Source organism: Aspergillus steynii (assembly GCF_002849105.1).
Source record: "Aspergillus steynii IBT 23096 chromosome Unknown P170scaffold_2, whole genome shotgun sequence".
Lineage (NCBI taxonomy): Eukaryota > Fungi > Ascomycota > Eurotiomycetes > Eurotiales > Aspergillaceae > Aspergillus > Aspergillus steynii.
Genome location: NW_020194399.1, coordinates 1,491,401 through 1,509,489, shown reverse-complemented (window position 1 = coordinate 1,509,489; position 18,089 = coordinate 1,491,401). Strand labels below are relative to the sequence as shown.

Sequence of the window (18,089 nt, the reverse complement as noted above, 5' to 3'; positions counted from 1 at the left end):
TCCGCGGCTTGGAGCATATTTGGGTCGAACCAAGGTCATTGACTCCTTGTTACACGATCAAATAGAGAATACAATTTGGCCCGGGAGTTCTCTGGCGACGAGGGCTCGGCGGCTGATGTGCCTGTGGCTGCGAGCGATGAGCTTGTGGGCTCTGGGACTTGAGATGGAGATTGGGGCGAGGACTCTGCTATCCTTGATTCTCGTTGGCGCTGCTGCTCGACTTGGGCCTTGATGGCGCTGACTGCGGATGTCAACCTTGGGCCTGAGGGCACAGCGATTTTCTTGCCAATCCGGGGTATTGTGCCGATGTTGTCTTCGTCTTGTACCAGTTTTGTTACATCGTCCCTACCCTCCACACGACGAGTCAGATATACCTTAGGCACAGTTCCCTGGCGGGGAACATTGCGTTCGCGTATGCGTTCGATTTCCTGTCGGTATGCAGTTTCGTAGATATCAAATTCGGCAGCACCAGGGGACTCGCTCACAATCGGCTCGGCTTCGGCGTCAGAAATTCTGTCTGGCTCGTCACAAACATATTCCATATCAGTGTCATCGTCGTCGACTGGCTGTGCTGAGCCGGTGTAGGTAGATGGACCAATAAACAAGAACGGAAATTCCTCCTCTAGAGGGTCCCGAGCATGCCCGCGTGTCCCCTCGACGCTGCGCTTGGTAGTCGCCGAGCTGGCTCGGGACAAGGAGACGTGTGCCGATGGAGACTGAGGTACGGTAAACTGCATATCGTCTCCAGACTGGTCAACAATGGGTCCATCACGCACAGAGCCCGAGTCTTTTCTCCCAGACACGACGCTCCTGGCAAGTGTACTGATGTCACCCGAGGGTCTTGTTTGGGTGCCACTATCCAGCGGCTGATTGGAAGATCCCTCTTCACGCTGCAGGTGATATCCATGACGAACGTTATCAAACGCCTGGGCCCTTCGGTCGAATGTGTTCAGGCTCTGGCTCTTATTGGATACTGGCACGTTGTCAACCGAAAAGTCTTCCTCCGGTTCCATCTCAAGAGGAGGTTGAACAAAATGAGACTCGTATTCCTGTCCGAGGATGCTCTGCATAGGCGGCTCTGCCTTGGCTGGGTCTATCAGCCTTTTGAAGTTCTTGACGGCTTTCATCTATCAATCCCTACCGGTAAGTTCGGTGTCGAGTCTGATGTAACAAGCAGGTGGGAACTTACCACGGCCAGGACGTGCCCGATGTTCTTCGTGATGGCTGAATTCATTTCCTCTTCTGTAGGAAGCCCGATGATTTCGGCGGTGTTCTCACTCTCTGGTAACAGAGGGTCGAGTCCATCTCTCGTCACCCAGGGATGTGACTGTATTCCTTTTTATAAGCGTCATCTTAGCATAGGGAAGGGCTGTCCCCAAACTTACTCGAAGTTCGTCCATGGTGATTCTCTTTGTCGGATCTTTTTCTAAAATCCGCGACATTAAATCCTTGAAATTATCATCAATCTCCCCTTCGCACACAATGGGGTCATTTTTAATAGCATCGTAGAGCTCGAAGATGCTTTGCTTCTCGAACGGTAATTTGCCGTATCGAAGACAGTACAGCGTGACCCCCATAGACCATATGTCAGCCGCCTTACCGGAAACATCGCCATGTTTAACGACACATAGCTCGGGGGGCAGGAAGGCCGGGGAGCCTGCTGACTTTGCTGTGAACATATCCGAGTCTTTTTCAAACATTTCAGACACGCCAAAGTCGACGATCTTGAGGACATCATCACTTGTAACTAAACAGTTGTCCGGCTTGATGTCTCGGTGCACGATTCCCTGTGCATGTAGATATTCAATGCCTAGAATCAGATCGCGAAACCAACAGCGGCACAGCGCATCCTCGTATGGATCAGCCCTTTCTTCGAGTCCGACCTTCATGACCACCCCTTTTTTACACATCTCCATGACCATGTACAGAGAGTCTTCGGTTGGGTCGTCTAGAACTTCTATTAAGGACACCAAGTTGTTATGGTGCAGCTTCTTCATGATGGCTATCTCTTCCTTGATGAGGTAAAGGGCGTTTCCTCTCGGATCATTGTCTCCTCCCATCGGACGACGATGGAGGGGGGAGTTGAAGCCGTCTGACGAGGTTTTGGGGATTCGAGGTCTCCGCAAAAGATGTGACTGGGCGCGTTTCCTCAAACGCGCCTTTGAGAATTCTTTAACGGCCTAGTTTCAACCCAGGCCGGTTAGTAAGTCGACCATCTCTAGGCTGGCAATCACATGCCCAACAATAGAAAAGAAACACCCCAAGGGAGGGTAGAGCCAAGCACGCACGAATTCATTTCCAAACTGGTCGACGGCTAGGTGTACAGCTCCAAAAGACCCTCTGCCAATTTCCTGCTTGATCACATACTGGTTGATTCTATGCTCTGCAGTGCCGTCATCCTGGCTGGTGGTATACTCCGATCGGGCATTGAGCGTTTCCTACCAAACGCTCATCAGATTCATCAGCTCCACGTTGCCGGCAAGGGGGAAAAGAAAAGGAAAATTTCAGAAAGAGTGTAGCAACCTTGACTGGACGTCTGACTATTGGATTCCGGCGGTAGTGTCTTTGCGGACTTTCGTACGAAGGCGTCGAACTGGAACCAATTTAGTCACCGATTACGGGGCACCACAGGTGATTTCCCTGGCATCGTCAAGGAACCCCATATCCGAGAAGTCATCGAGGAAACTCACGCATAACGAGCTGGTCGGGGATGCTGAGGCGCCGGGCGGTCAACGGGGGTTTGACTGGCCTGGATCGAAAGGTCGGCATTTTCGGTGGCCATTGAACACAGGACTCCCCGAAGCAGGCAACGAAGAGGAGCAACCCGGAAAGATGCCGCTTTATTTCGTTGTTGATTGGACCTTTTCTCAGTCGGACACGACGAAACCCGGATGCCTACGTCCAAATGTGGGGAAAGGCTGGAGGGGCACACGAAGCAAAGGTCGAATGACGATCAGAACCAACGACGGAGGGGGAAAGCCAGACGGTTCGAATCGAAGCAGAGGAATGATATCACACACCTTCCGGACGGGCTGGCGATGAAATCAAGGGCGCGGAGGAAGGGGAAGACGAGGAAGAGGAGGAAAGTCGAGGAGAGGAGAGGAGGAGAAAGGAAAGGAGCCTAAGTACCTACCTGCCTAGTTAGGTAGGCGGGACCCAGGCGTAATTGAAATACCAGCGGGAGCTCCTCGTATCGATGCGCCGCAAGTCACTCCATCAGCGCCCGCAGGGGGAAAAGGTACCTCCCTGAGGTACTTGGCCTGGTCTGGTCGTATTACGGCGTCCACGGGCCCGCGCCCATTGGCTGGGCGGGCTCACCGCCCACGAGCATACCACCGATCGGGTCGAGTCTAATTCAACGCCTTTGGAGCCTTTTGTGTCCAGCTGTTCCTCCTGCCGATACATATACCCATCCGCCCCTGTTCCCCTTCGCATCCTCTTCGGCACGATGGTTGTCTACTCCTTCTACATCTTCGATCGCCACGGTATGTTCCGACGTGGCACGCCATGCACCCAAGAGGGTCACCCTACTAATCCGTTCGTTTGCTCCAGCGGAATGTGTCTATAAGCGGCGTTGGCTCCCCCGTCCGAGCTCGTTCGGCGGGAAATCGTCACGCCCAACCTCGGAGGCGTCTGCTCCGGCGACTGGGTTGCCCTCTGTCTTGGGCCAATCTGCGCAGACCACCGACGACGATGCCAAGTTGATCTTTGGCACGGTCTTCTCTTTACGGAACATGGCTCGCAAGCTCGGGGGTGACGATGATAGGTAGGCCGATCTGGACCCCCCTCGCGCTGAGAAGGAGCAAGATGCTGATCACCCATCCTGCCTTGCCAACAGCTTCGTCAGCTACCGCACCAGTCAATACAAGCTCCATTACTACGAAACTCCTACGAACATCAAGTTTGTCATGCTCACCGATATCAAGAGTCCAAGCATGCGGGTGGCATTGCAACAGATTTACATCAATCTATATGTTGAATATGGTGCGTCGCGATTCTGACCTCGCGCCCTATCTGCCGTTGGCCAATGCTGATGCGATTGATCTGGTAGTGGTTAAAAACCCCTTATCCCCGGTTGAACATCCCGGGGGCGTCGGTGTGAACAATGAGCTCTTCGAGGAGTCACTGGAACAATTTGTGGTATGTGCCCCGGCCCTTTCTGTTTCAACGGGTTCCAATTGACACGCCAAGCAGACACGAGTTTTATCGTAGAAGTCCGCCATCCTACATAAGGGTTGGTGGTTATCAGATATTGCTTGCTGCAAGGTTGACCCGAGCTCGAAAGTTCGCTATCAATCTTCAAATCCCCGCCTGACGAATGCTATCCACCAGCCCGATCAGCTATGACACATACCACATCTTGCGGCGAAGTCGCCCTGGGCCTAGGGTGTTTATACCACCCCCAGGTGGCCCGGGAGCAAGAAAGGTTTCGGGCCGTCATTATCCAAGCGTCGCACAAGCCCGAACGAACCCCAGTGAGAAAATCAACTGCGCCCACGAGAAGCACCACAGTGCAAGGGGCTTTCTGAACGAAGACGCCTCATGGGCAGGCAGAAACATGATGCTTGGGACGCTTGGTGAACGCCATTCCTTACTGCCTGAATGAAAGTCACACAACCATACCCGGCGCATTACCTACCACGCAACACCTTCCACATCCAGCCAATAGGACTATTCCGGGGGACGATTCAATCAAGCCCTCAGATCTAGGTCGCTTAGATCTGGCGAAATCTACTGGACGGGCAGGTCAATTCCAGCCCACTTTTGTTTTACTTCCTTTCCGGCCTCAGTTGTGGCATAGATATCCAATCCATTAGGTCCCGAAATTTTGGTAGCTTCGTTTTTCTCGGGCCAGATTCTGAAGTTCCACTACGCAAGGGGGCAGGGAACGTGCCTAGCCGCTGGCAGATGTGAGATAAATTCCGAGCCTGCATTGGTTTATCAGACCTTTACTTTTCGGTTTCGGCCAGATGCGGCCTCGTGGGGTTGTGGTAGTTAGTATATGTACGGCGGACGGGGCTCTGCCAGAGACCGTTTACTACGCACAGGCCGCACAGGCCTCATTCACCATCGACATCTCATCGTAACGTCGAAGAACCTGCCCATGCAAGTCCCCGTTGAGGACGGTCTGCCACGTGAGAAAGGGAGCCAATCTGATCGCCCAACCACGGATGCATCTGCGCATCAAGGCATGCATCGAATACACACGCCTCTCGAGGGTGAAACCGGTATCGAGGGCAGATTAAGTTTAGATTAAGTTCGAAGGGTGTCATTTCAGCACGTTAGTCGCACCACGTGTAGGCATCGAACACTTCGGCCCTAGGATCCCGGAGGAAAGTCAGTCGGTGCGACCAGATCGAGGAGATGGTCGGTGAGCTGATCTCCGCGGGCGGGGGATGCGTGGCACCCGATTATCATCGGAGCCAGCCGACAGTCGGGAGGAGATTGCGATATTATCATTATTCACACGATTTATTCAACGAGGGCCCGGCGAAGGAGGCTAGGAAGGAGGAAGCACCGACGGGGATCCATCGGATCATGTGGAACATCACCTGATGAGACCGGGAGGTGACAAAAAACGATCCAATCCAATGGGTCCCACTTCAAAAGGAGGGGACTCAGGGGAGTGTAAACATGCAAATTAGAAAGTCAAAAAAAAAAAAAATAAAATAAAATAAATAAATAAAAAAAGGTCAACGAGGGAAATGGAAAAACCCCTCAGCAACGTCGAAAGGCAACCCGAGCACAAGAAAAAGAGCTTAGTCTGGTTCGGGAAGGCCAAAGGGATGCGACGAAGCTTGAACGGGGCCACTCCCGGCCTGATTCGCTCGATGCGGCTCCAGAGGGAGGGGGGGAAGGGTGGAGTCCTCCAGGCAAGCGTCTTCAGATTTCCCGGCCGTCCAGCACAGTCGGGGACACCAGGATACTTAAAATTAAAATTACTCGTCCGCAGGAAGGGAGGGAGCTGTAGGTAAATTGGACCGCTGTATTTGATATTTATTTACCCTTCCAACCGAACCAATCGTTCTACCATACCCTAGGTGGTAAAGAGCGATTAGTATATTTATTATTGAGTAGTTAACGAGTTACCCCCTCCGATGATTAAGACATACTCCTAGTAAGATCGATAGAAGTGTTACTGCGTAGATCGATTCCCTCGATTCACACGCTAAAACCAAACAAAATCGACAGGCCCCCCGTTGAAAGCATGTGAAGAAGCATAACCTCTTTGGATTAAAATCCGTCAGCCTTCGACCATCTCCACTCGTCGCTGCACAGGCTGACCGCCGGGGGAGTACCTAGGTAGGGGACTTCATCCAGGGATGGATTTCATCGGAACACCACCATCCACTGGGGTTTTGGCCGTTTCGGAATCTAACTCCAACTGGATGGGCGACGGGGTCCCACGAGGGAATTCGAATGATACGGTGGATGGTGGATACTACTACGTACGGAGCAGGACCCATCTGCAGTCGGTACCTACTCAGCACGGTGAAGGGTCGGGGGCTTGAATTTTTGAATTTTTTCGAGATACAGATACAGATACAGGTACGGATACAAATACGGATCCTAACCGTACTGTCTATCGATACATTCCTCATACCTCAACATACCTCTAAGTATGTACCTAGGTACCTAGATAGGTGGTACCTGTAGGTTACGGCGGGATTTTGACCTCAATCGGCATGGCTCGGTTTGTCCTGGTCTTCGATGGAACCAGGCAAAATCCCAGGTACCGTCAGACTCGGATGCAATCTAATGAATGCGACCGCAGGCAACAGCGCAAGGTGTGGACATGGTAAGTCTGGCCGGTATGGAAAGTGCAGAACCGTTTTCTGACATTCCCATTCTCGGCCCGGTGATTGGCCGTCAGAAAATGCCTCGTGCAAAGAACCTTGAAAGGACTATTCACCCTACTCCGAATTAATCATCGTGAGAATCCGTCCGACTCAGATTTGTCTGATCGCGGTCGACTGTCAACCACCGGATAAATGCTTTTGCACGTGGGGGAGACCTCCAGCTCAAGCCCCCCTCTGCTGCTATTGTGAACCAGAACATCACATCCATATAACTAGGTAGTACTCCGTACGGAGGGTGCCTACGGAGTACATATGTAGCATGATTGTCGGTGGATCTCCGCAATCAACGCAGGGATTCTCTCCTTAAACTCGCACCGGCATCAGGGTCGGTCAATGCTCCCAGGGCTAAGCCCACGCAGGATGATGGCCGAGGTCCGGAGTGTTCGCTAAGTACCTGGTATCCACGGTGGCACTCCTCCGTATGTCCATTGTACGGCGGTAACCACTGGACCTGCTCCAGAGAACCTGCTCCGTAGGCCTGCAGGAGCACCCACGTCATGAAAGGGAACATCCGTGAAATTGAACAAACATAAACCAGACCACCACTCGCTACAGAAAGCCCTCCCCGGGGTTCAAGTTGAACGAAAAGGAGTAATGATCGCTGGGCGGCTAGAGCGACCTTCGGCCTCACCTTGGCCATCTTCCTGCCTGGTACATACAAATGGTGCTGCCCACCTGGTCGCGCCGTTTTGCTCTGCCCGAGCAAAGTATGATGAAACCGACACAGGACTTTGCCCGCCTCTTCTGACTCCTGGAGCCCTGAGTCCTGAGTCCTGACACCCGGTGACCCCACCGGGATCCTCGAACCAAACCGGGCTATGTGCATGGTTCCAAAAAAAATCGCCTCCAATCTAAGCTGGCGAAGGGGAATGCCCATGATCGAGTCACGGTCTAACTCGAACACGAAAAGTATCGAGTGCCGAATGTAGTGGACGGGAGCGTTTCTTAGCTTCTCGGGATGAAGTAATAACCCTCGACTAGTCAGTATCCCCGCCATTCTCGTCTGCAGCACGAGAGGTTGGCGGGCATCATTCCTGCCGCGGAGGGTCAGCGTCCGACCATTCAGTCAGACTTTCCAGGTAATAATGACTACTGCGGGTTTTCGCTTTTCAGCCGCCTGCAAGCGGGGGCAACATCCGGGTACATGGACGAGACCATCTGACTGACGGAAATAACCCGACTGCTCGAGCAGTCGACACCCAGAGGGGGGAATCAGATGAAGATCAAGATGTAAATGAAAATGACACCAATCGAGTGCAAGATGGCTGCATTCCGTCAAACCTCCAAGCCCCTCCACCACTACCCCTCACCTCATCATTTATAATTCATTGACTCAATGAGTCCTTGAAGCCGCGGTGGAGAGCGCCAAAAGCTCTTGGACCAACAAGCCACCGGTCGGCAGTAGTTAAGAGTCTAAGCAAGCACTACTCCGTACTCCGTAGTTAGTAGGAATTGTAGATGCAGCACAGCCTCAGTCGGGCTTGAATCCACGAACCTTGACTAACCCACCGGAGTGGATTACGGTCATGGACGTCATCCGACGAACGATTGTCACTTTGAAAGGAGGGGAAGGGTTGACCAGGGGCTGGGAGATAATCGAGGTGATCAGGAGGAAGATCTGTGTCGAACCATCTCCATCACTATCACCATCACCAGTGAAGCTGGGGTAGTTCCAGGATCTTTCGAGTTATTCGACACAAACAAGACTCGACCGACGTCGGCGGAGCGTTACCCAGTAGACCTGCGCCACGCATGATCAACGTGATGATTAATAATTACCGGACCTTGGGACTCCCGTCAGTAGTGGCAAACCGTACGACGTATGGAATCTCCGTACGGCGTAAGAGTGTACGGGGTACTGCGCTTTTTTCCCTCTTTTTTTCTTTTCTTTTTTTTTTTTTTTTCTTTCCCCTCGAGGTTCTCTCTCGCGAGGTGTGGCTTGCAGGCGGTATGGGATGGATACATGGCTAGTACCGTACCGTACCGTACCGTACCAGACGAGACAATACCGCATGGCGACTGGCTCTGGTGGTTCTTTTCCACAACCGGTAACAGAAAAGAAAGTCACTCGCCTTTGTAACCTCATCGACTCTGGTTTCCACCCTGGAATTATGATGATAATAATTAGATAATTAATTATCGAGGGACAACGAAACAGAAAAATTAAATCCATCTTATTGCGATTTTCTGGCTGGCTGCTTTCCCGACGGAGCCCCTCCCCATTCATTATTATTCAGTGCCCTTCTCTACCACTACCTCACCTACTTACTACCAGGTATTTCAACCTCTCCTCCCCGTAGGCGTCGCTGCTATTTTACTCGCCCCCTCTCGCTTCCCTTTGCAATCCTACTATTTCGGCTGCCTTTTGACCTGATTTTTTTTTTTTTTTTTTATTGATTTATTTTTTCTATCTCTCTCCCTGCGTAATTCCTTATTGCACCTAATTCCAATCCCATTTGTGACTATACTTGACTAGAGAAGTCTTGGACATCTACGTTTTTATTGAACTTGGCAAGAATTGGGGATTTTTGCAGTTATACGACAATTCAGCCAGACTCACCCTTGGGGGTTCCCAGCGTAGTATCGTTCCGCCTGCACATTCCGAGCGTTGTTGCGCGGTGGCCTTTTTTTTTTTTTTTTTTTTTTTTTTACCCTTTCAGCTTCTGCTTAAGTCACTTTTCGTCATCCTTTAAGAACCGTCGCCTCAGGCCACCACTGCCGGGCCACCACAAGCTTTTTTTTTTTTTTTTTTTTCCCCTTTTCTATTTTAATACTCGTCCGGGTCTCGCCCGCTTGTCTTGACTTTCCTCTCTTTTTCTCTCTTCTTTCTCTCCTCTCTTCCACTTCTTCCTTTGGAACTCTTCTCAACCACACTTCGCTGCGTTTACCTGTGGCCCTTTCAGCCTCGTGCTGTAGGCGCTCTTTTCTCTTCTCTTACTCCGTCACGGGGGTAATCTTTGTTCCCCCTAAAATCCTCCGTGCACCGTTCATTTAATTACCGCACATGACTCCACCATCGGTATCACCAGCTCCTTCCGCAGTCTCCTCCGCCGCCGCATCCCAGATTTCCAACGATCACCGAGATGGAGACCCTCAGGTAACACGTGCTTTCGCGGGCATGAATCTGTCCGCCGGGGACGCGGATGTCCTCCCCATGCCCCCTCCGCCGGCCAAAACTGCCAGACCGACCATGGCAAATCGCATCTCCCGCATGTTCTCCGCCACGGGCAAGTCGACACCGAAAGAACCGGATTCTCATCGAGATTTCTCCGATAGCAGCACCGAGAGCATCAAACCGCCGACCAATGGCAGCGGAAAGCAGTCGAAACCAACATCCAGGCCGTCGTCGAGGGCTCCCTCTCGGCAGACCTCCACCAAGGAAGACGGCGAGAAGAAGCCAAAGCTGGGCGGCAACAAGGACCATAAGGAGGCCGTCGTCGCACACAAACGCTTCGAGGGACTGCCCGACAACGCGCATGCCCACCACCTCAAAAGCGCCCGACGACAGGAGAAATTGACCGACCTGCTTCGGGACATGATCGGCGGCGGCAGGAAGAAGGACGACCACGTGGATGACCAGCAACTATCCCTCATGTCGACCTGGATCGATCAGTTCAAAACCGAACGTGATAAACTGGCCGCGGACAAGAAGGGCGGCCCCAACGCCACGGCCTCCTTGGTAGACAAATATGGCAAATGCCAGGAGATCGTGGGTCGGGGCGCGTTCGGTATCGTGCGGATATCCCACAAGGTGGACCCCAGGGACTCCAAGATGGAGCAACTATATGCCGTCAAGGAGTTCCGCCGCCGCCCTCAAGAAACCGCGAAGAAATATCAGAAGCGATTGACCTCGGAGTTTTGCATCTCGTCTTCCCTCCGCCATCCGAACGTCATTCATACGCTGGACCTCCTTCAGGATGCTAAGGGCGACTACTGCGAGGTCATGGAGTACTGCGCCGGCGGTGATCTCTACACCTTGGTCTTGGCTGCAGGAAAATTGGAGGTCGCCGAAGCCGATTGCTTTTTCAAACAATTGATGCGTGGCGTGGAATACATGCACGAGATGGGCGTGGCTCACCGTGACTTGAAACCCGAAAATCTCCTCCTCACCACGCACGGCGCCCTCAAGATTACAGACTTCGGTAATGGCGAGTGTTTCCGCATGGCTTGGGAGAAAGAGGCGCACATGACGGCGGGACTGTGCGGCTCGGCTCCTTATATTGCGCCGGAAGAATATGTGGAACGAGAATTTGACCCGCGAGCAGTCGACTTGTGGGCGACCGGTGTCATCTACATGGCCATGAGGACGGGGCGACATCTTTGGAGAGTGGCTCGCAAGGATGAAGATGAATTCTACCAACGCTACCTTGAGGGCCGGAAACACGAGGACGGCTATGCACCGATTGAGACCCTCCATCGGGTAAGAACTGCTCGGGAACACCCTGACTGAACGCTTCCGCTGACAAATTGCCAGGCTCGTTGTCGCAATGTGATCTACTCAATTCTGGATCCGAATCCATCTCGCCGCATCAACGCCTCGCAGGTTCTCAAATCCGAATGGGTTCGCGAGATTCACCTGTGCAAGGCTGGTGAAGAAGGGTTCTAATAGTTTGTTTCTTCTATTTGCAAGAAGAAGAAGAAAAAAAATCAAGAGGGAGGTTTGCATTATGGAGGGTGCACACGAGTTCAACAGAATCGTTCAAGAGGGGTTGGGGGAGGCGCATGGTATCGGCAGATTGATTTGACTTCAATCGGTCTATGTAAATCCCCTCGAGTGATTTGGTTGTGATTTTGCCCTCTTTGTGACAAAGCTGGGTGGTTTCTATGTGCTCTTTTCTCCCGTACTGCGCGGAGGTCTACTTCTGTGAATCTTTTATAGAAGGGGGCTTATTTTGATACATCTTTCCTATTTCATTCGAATGCGGGCGCATTTTTCTCCCTGTTTTCCCTTATTCGTGTCTCTGCTCACTCTGCTACTTTAGCTTTACGGGTTTAGTTGCTTTGTTTTTTGTCTTGGACCGTCATGTTTTCATGCCAATGCAACGAAGAGTCATGACCTTGAGCTATTTGCATTTTATTCTTTATTTGCATTGGTCTCCTTTTGTTCGCTATTTCCTTTCTTTCCTTCATTTCCACCCCCTTCCTCCACCATACTGACTCTTTATTTTACGACCGATCTGCTGATTTTCTGCCGTTTCATTGATTGTTTATGATGTAACTGACTTGAGTTGCCGAGAGCTTCTGGGAGTACGGAGGACTATAGGTATATTTCTTTTGCTTTCCCCCCTATCTTTGACCCCGGGGGTGTTATGTTGGCGGGCTTCTGATCTCTGGCGTCTGAATGTGATTTTTCTTTCTTTCTTTAGCGGGGTGTACTTATCAAATTGTGGGCGGGCTTATCATGGAGATACCCTTTTTTCTGTTCCCAGGCAATGTTGCATGAGTATTGGATAGCTTCTCTTTCCATAGCATTTTAGGCCGACGATGAGGACTGCGTCCCGGCAGATGGACTTGTCTCGGAGGGAAGGGGGCAGGTGTAGGTTCATGGAGTCCATCGCCATGGCGCGCTCTCTCATAGACCGATCATTCTTGAGTACAGCCCGGTGCGTCCTCTGCCAGCAAAGGGATAACGAATGGGAAGGACCGCCTCGACCGGACCTCCCTGTACTTTGGTACAGGCGAGACCAAGAGGCGTGCCCAGACTCTAATGAATGCACTAGGCATGCAGCACTTTGGATGCATGGCCTAGCGGCATGTCTGTCTCAACAACGGCAAATACCTATCAATCCGGCCAGGACAGCACGCAGATGGCAGAACCATCTGCGGTCGACATACAACGCAACACAGGCCCCTTGACAAGTCACTCGGCGCATCGCTGCCTGCCTCGGCGCCGGTCTTCCCCCCGGTTCAAGCTTGCTTGGCAGCTGCTGCAGGATGTTGGGTTTGCGAGGGATCGAATCAACAATCCGGGTCTTCTTGGCACCGTCGTGCACCTTGCGTCCAAAGGCTGGAATCTCTTGGCAGGTCTGCCCTATCGGTGGGAAAAGTGCAGGGTGTCTGACAGGCAGCATCATTTGACTGGGCCTGCGGAATTTCAGATTCCCAGGAGTGTCTCTCTCGGGGTCCCCACCCAGGCGCAGAATGGCTGGATAACGAGCATTCAGAGTTGCACACCCAAGATTCCCCGGTAAACTATCACCGTCGCTCTAGACCTGGATCAGATGTCCAGCACCTGCCCGGTTCTGTTGAGACGCAGCGCAGATGCATTCTTTGCAGTCTCATGGAGGAGCTTTGCATGGATGAACACTCCTGACCACCTTGAGACGTAAGGTATCGAGGACTCCGTACTCCGTATTGTACCGCCGAATGGTACAGGTCAGGTATTCCGTATACGGCATCCATGGATACCACAGCGTATTTCTATACGCCGCATCCGGGCTGTTCTAGATACCTACCTATCCTGCATCTACCTACATGTGCATACCTGGTACCTACTTGATCTACCTAGGTAGAGAGGTTCTGTGGATACAAGCCTACCACGGAAGTATAGCACTTGATTCTAGGTAGATAATCCCCTCGGGGGGATGGACTTGCCATGACATCAGATTCGGACACTAGGCGGTAGTCGCTGATGGAGCAAGCGAATCCATGCGACAACTTGCGTTTGATCATCTACGCTTGACATCACTCTCGAGGGCAGCGCGTTTGTACATGACGTAACGGCAAACCGTTCGATACCGGCGGCGTACCGACCGGAGCCCGTGGGATCCGGGATACGGTATCCGTACTGCAGAACGGTACCGGCGGTGGTACCGTACAGGTACCCAGGTACCTTACCTGGTACATTTCGGTACAGGCCCAGGGTGCACCGCCGCCTGCACCGCCACGATGGAATTGGGCATTGCGACGTCCGATTCATTCAAGGCATTCATTCAGCCCTGTGACGAACACCCCCGCGCTTCCATTCCTCCAGCACGCTCTTTTTTCTGTCATCCCCATCTCCTCCGCAATCGTTCTTGCCGCCTTTCGTTCCATTCTCGCATCATCCATATCCACCTTCCCATCGGTTTCCTGCCAATCCCCTCATCATCATGTCTTGGGCAGGTGCGCGAGAGATCTCCATCCTCAGTCCCATCGGGCGGCCTCATCTGGGCCCCATTCGATGCTAACCAGACGATCCCATTCTGCAGGGTTCAAGAAAAATGTGAATCGCGCCACGACGCAGGTGATGATGAAGACGGGTATGCCGGGCCCCTCCCTCCGACCGTGGTGCTCGATCGGAATTCCGCATTGACAGGGTGCTAATACACGGCGAAATCGTCTAGGGCATGTGGAGAGGACCAACGATCGTGACTATGAGATCGAAGAACGGTATGCTTCTCGCGGAGGGCTGGGGATTCGATCGGGAGAGGGAGCGGCGGCGGGGCTATGAGATCGGGGTTACTGATGGGAGTTTATAATAGACGGTACCGGACGATGGAGGCGGCTGCCAACCGACTACAAAAGGAAGCGAAGGGCTATCTCGACTCGCTACGAGGTGCGTCCCCCGGTCTGATACCTGATTGGCGTGGAAGTTATGCTGACGCTTCGGCGCTCGATTAGCGATGACGGCCTCGCAGATGCGCATTGCTGAGACGATAGATGCTTTCTATGGCGATGCCGGTACGCGGGACGGCGTGAGCCGGAGTTACAAGCAGGCTGTGGAGGACCTTGATGCCGAAACGATCAAGGCCCTGGATGGCCCATACAGGTACAACCAGACTCCCCCTTGGATCCGCCCGGTGACATATAATTGACGCTGCGAAACTAGGACCACGGTGCTAGAACCGATCTCCCGTTTCTGTGCCTACTTCCCCGATATCAACGAGTGCATCAAGAAACGCAACCACAAGCTACTCGATTACGATGCCATGCGCGCCAAGGTCAAGAAGTTGGTCGAGAAGCCCGACAAGGACGCCACCAAGCTTCCACGAACCGAGCGCGAGACGGAGCTGGCCAAGCAGGCCTATGAGCAGCTCAATGAACAACTCTTCACCGAACTCCCGCAACTTATCGACCTCCGAGTGCCCTACTTGGATCCTAGTTTCGAGGCCCTGGTCAAAATCCAATTGCGATTCTGCGCGGAGGCATATTCTCGGATGGCCCAGGTCCAGCAGTACCTTGATGCGGAAACGAGAGATCAATACGCGCGGGGCGATCTGGATAATCGGGTGGAAGAAGTCCTGCAGGAGATTCGGGACTTGAGCATAGCGGGAACTGTCTAGAGTTTCCCCTTGTATTTTGTTTGGCCATGCTTTGCGTACGCTTCATGTCTGCTACGGCGGTGATTTGCTTATTTTGAGGGGGGGGAGATTCTTGTAGAATGATAATGGAGTGGTGCAATGATCCTAATTCCGGCGGGTACGAGAGGCACTGATTCAAGGGGTATCTTATCTGTCTACTATTCAAGTCTATACATCTATATCTATTAATACACCGGGGTCAACATCGCCGACACTAGTCTCCGCGATAGAGCTCATCGGCCAGAATATCCAACACCGGACCGGCGGCGGCCTTGACGGCCGACAGCTCGGCGGCATCCATCTCGGTCAGAACGAAGTTGGCAACGTCGCCGCGATTGCGCGTGGACGGACGACCGATGCCCACGCCGACGCGCAGGACGGCCAGTTCACCCGGCGCATCTGCGTTAGTGGCCCCTCGCGGCGGATAGAGGCCCTTCCCTCGGAGGCTCTCCATGACGCTGATCAGGCCGCGATGGCCGCGCAGACTGGCCGTCTCCGGCCCGCCACGCCGCACCTTGACCTTGCCCAGCGGCGCCTCCAGCTCGTCGTGCAGGATCACCAGCGTGGGGCTGAACCGGGTCAGCGAGCCCGGGTCCACGCCGCGACGCTGCCACTCGGGCCCTTTCCCACGCCCGCGTTCGTGCTCCGGCTGCGGCTGATCCTCGGGGTGGACGAGCGCGATATGCCCCGGGCGGACGACGCGCTCCAGCAGGTCGGTCTGCGTGGCAGCCATCCACCGGCTCAGCTGACGGACGAGCTTGGGACCCGACTCGTTCATGTACGACGGGCTGTACCAGGTGTGATGGAAGATGGGGCCGGTGGCGGCTTGCGGGTTGGAGGAGACGAAGGGTATTCGGGCGGGGAGGAGGGGCCTGAGGGCATCGAGGAGGATGTGGCCGGCGCTGTGGCGCGTACTTCGATAGGGGCGAATGTTTCCGATCGATGCGATGAAGAGAAATCGCCGCGGCGTTTTGATGGTTGATATGCTGGTGGCCATCAAGAAGTTTCCGGAGAGAGAAGAAGGGATGGGAAGAGAGAGCTCCGGTAAGGAGATGGGAGGGTGGAAAGGGAAGGCCGAGGTTGAGGTGGAGATGGAGATCAGTTTCAATCTGTTCAGACTTCAGAGTACGGAGTATGAGATCGAGGGTTTTTTTTTTTTCTTCTTTCTTTTTGCGGGAGATCGTCGTTCCTCCGTGGGGGGCAAATCAAATCGCATTCCAATGGCTTCTATCATTGCTTTTCTACTCCATCAACCCCCCTTTCTTTTATTTAAAAACAAAGGGAGAAAAAAAAGGTCGTCTTGAACCATCTATATCAATCCAAAAGGTATAAAATATCTTAAAACACAGCACAGACAAGAAAACAAACCACCGATCCCATTTTTATTGCTGAAACTCCGCCCAAAAAAAAACCACATATGCAATACAGGTCAATATTCACAGTTGGAACTTCGTTCTCTGTTTCTCCATTCCACCCTTCCATTCCCACTCCTGCCCACTGGCTCGCTGGATCCCCTTGTCTACTCGTCGAAGCTTGAGGGTAAAGTTGGGCCCCAGCGATTGAAGTCCCGTTCGTAATCCTTCGGCGCCCTTCATCTCCTTTCCGTCCGCCCCGACAACGCTCTTCTCCGTCTCGCGCTTTTGACGGAACACGTACCGGTGCCGTCTCACAAAGATGTAATCGCGTTGGTTGTGGAGAGTAACGACCTGGCGTCCTTCGATATCGGGTTGCGGCGGGAAGAGGCTCCGGAAGAGATGCGCCGTGAGGAGACCCAGCGGAGTGCGGAAATTGTTGAGGATCAGCTCCGGCCAATGTTCCGTGGGATTTCCGTGCCCGGGAAGCTTTTTGCCCGTAATCCAGTTGCTAATGGTGAAGTGGAACATCGGGCCCTTGGGCAGGTGGATGATATCCAGGCCGGCCGGCCGCTTTTGATCCTCCTGGAGGATGACAAGAGCGGTATATTGCCGGTTCGTCGCAAACGAGGCGATCTCGCGGATGGAAAACTTGTGCGAGTAGCGGTGCGCAGTGCGGCGAATGTATACGCTGTTGGGGAACAGCGAGGTCAGGATCTCGGCCTCGTCGTGCAGGATCGAGTTGATGGAGGTGGTGATCAGGATCTTGGGCGTTTTCGGGGTTTCCGTGGAGAAGAGCGAAGGGAACTTGGCCGCCAGCGCCTCGGGGGCGAGGTTCAGGTTGGTACTCTTGGACGACTGAGTCGGACTCGTCGCACGTGCAGTGGCCGAGGGAATGGAGGATTTCGACCGCCCGCGCGGGTGGTCGTCGTCGTCTTCGTCGTCGTCGCCGTCGTCCTTCTCATCGTCGCTGCTGGCCAGCATGCTGTCGACATCGTCGCTATCGTCTTGCGACCCCTCCGACTGCTGTTCGGAAGGATCCAGAGGCCGATTGAGTTCGTCCTCCTCCTCCTGCTTCTGTCTCTTGATGCGTTCGACGTCGACACTCAGGCCCAGTCCATCCTCGGCGTCGCTGTCGGCTTCGTCCCACACTCGCTTCCGCTCCAGAGTCAAGGGAATATTGCGCTTGAGACGCTCATCCTTGAGCTTCGGGTTCTTAGCCTCCTCTTTCTTGAATGCATAACGTTCTGCCCGGCGAGCTGAGTCCTTGGCACGCTTTCTCTTGACGTGCAGCAGCTGACGTCGGATTTTGTTGGCCGGTTTCTCATCCGAAACGGCTCCCGGAGGAGGTCTGGCGAGGGATTTCTTGGACACCATCGTGCAGCGGAGGTGGTAGATGCGGTCGACTGTCGGCGGTTCGTCTCGACGGATTTCGTTTACTTTTTTTCACAAAACTCCGGGGGGGAAAGCGGAAGAAGAGAGTGGCCGGCGGTGAGATTCTGCCGGCGACACGTTCCTTTCGCTGCGGTCGAGTGAAGCTCGCCAATCTACCATTTACCATTTACGCGCCACGGAGAGAACCACAGGACGGCAGG

The 18,089-nt window shown here is 53.4% G+C and overlaps 8 protein-coding genes across 8 annotated transcripts; 4 read left to right on the top strand and 4 right to left on the bottom strand.

Moving 5' to 3' along the window:
- Positions 1–35: 35 nt before the first annotated feature.
- Positions 36–1,997, bottom strand: P170DRAFT_422778 (putative calcium/calmodulin dependent protein kinase; the record flags this gene model as incomplete). The annotated part of the gene is made up of 3 exons (XM_024847465.1): positions 36–1,127; positions 1,190–1,327; positions 1,386–1,997. 3 exons carry the CDS (start codon positions 1,995–1,997, stop codon positions 36–38), a joined length of 1,842 nt encoding a protein of 613 aa, XP_024707124.1.
- Positions 1,998–3,448: 1,451 nt separating this feature from the next.
- On the top strand, positions 3,449–4,182 carry P170DRAFT_351425 (TRAPP subunit BET5; the record flags this gene model as incomplete). Its single annotated transcript, XM_024843868.1, has 4 exons — positions 3,449–3,485; positions 3,553–3,766; positions 3,839–3,984; positions 4,052–4,182. The coding sequence occupies 4 exons, from the start codon at positions 3,449–3,451 to the stop codon at positions 4,180–4,182; spliced, it is 528 nt and encodes a 175-aa protein (XP_024707123.1).
- A 2,652-nt stretch (positions 4,183–6,834) lies between these two features.
- P170DRAFT_88817 (uncharacterized protein) lies at positions 6,835–8,207 on the bottom strand. Its single transcript, XM_024855427.1, has 2 exons — positions 6,914–8,207; positions 6,835–6,836 (listed from the first exon to the last, which is right to left on the bottom strand). Exon 1 carries the CDS (start codon positions 7,855–7,857, stop codon positions 7,144–7,146), a length of 714 nt encoding a protein of 237 aa, XP_024707122.1. The 5' UTR covers positions 7,858–8,207; the 3' UTR covers positions 6,835–6,836; positions 6,914–7,143.
- Positions 8,208–9,864: 1,657 nt separating this feature from the next.
- On the top strand, positions 9,865–11,466 carry P170DRAFT_352979 (serine/threonine protein kinase SAT4; the record flags this gene model as incomplete). Its single annotated transcript, XM_024843950.1, has 2 exons — positions 9,865–11,280; positions 11,335–11,466. 2 exons carry the CDS (start codon positions 9,865–9,867, stop codon positions 11,464–11,466), a joined length of 1,548 nt encoding a protein of 515 aa, XP_024707121.1.
- Positions 11,467–12,419: 953 nt separating this feature from the next.
- Positions 12,420–13,051, top strand: P170DRAFT_506746 (uncharacterized protein; the record flags this gene model as incomplete). The annotated part of the gene is made up of 2 exons (XM_024854412.1): positions 12,420–12,524; positions 12,581–13,051. The coding sequence occupies 2 exons, from the start codon at positions 12,420–12,422 to the stop codon at positions 13,049–13,051; spliced, it is 576 nt and encodes a 191-aa protein (XP_024707120.1).
- Positions 13,052–13,872: 821 nt separating this feature from the next.
- Positions 13,873–15,309, top strand: P170DRAFT_433690 (amphiphysin-like protein RVS161). The gene is made up of 6 exons (XM_024848554.1): positions 13,873–13,964; positions 14,051–14,101; positions 14,186–14,231; positions 14,324–14,397; positions 14,463–14,610; positions 14,671–15,309. Exons 1-6 carry the CDS (start codon positions 13,952–13,954, stop codon positions 15,122–15,124), a joined length of 786 nt encoding a protein of 261 aa, XP_024707119.1. The 5' UTR covers positions 13,873–13,951; the 3' UTR covers positions 15,125–15,309.
- On the bottom strand, positions 15,283–16,267 carry P170DRAFT_433689 (aminoacyl-tRNA hydrolase). Its single transcript, XM_024848553.1, has one exon. The coding sequence runs from the start codon at positions 16,137–16,139 to the stop codon at positions 15,357–15,359; it is 783 nt and encodes a 260-aa protein (XP_024707118.1). The 5' UTR covers positions 16,140–16,267; the 3' UTR covers positions 15,283–15,356.
- Positions 16,268–16,454: 187 nt separating this feature from the next.
- On the bottom strand, positions 16,455–18,063 carry P170DRAFT_433688 (rRNA-binding ribosome biosynthesis protein RPF1). Its single transcript, XM_024848552.1, has one exon. It carries the CDS (start codon positions 17,869–17,871, stop codon positions 16,579–16,581), a length of 1,293 nt encoding a protein of 430 aa, XP_024707117.1. The 5' UTR covers positions 17,872–18,063; the 3' UTR covers positions 16,455–16,578.
- Positions 18,064–18,089: the final 26 nt, after the last annotated feature.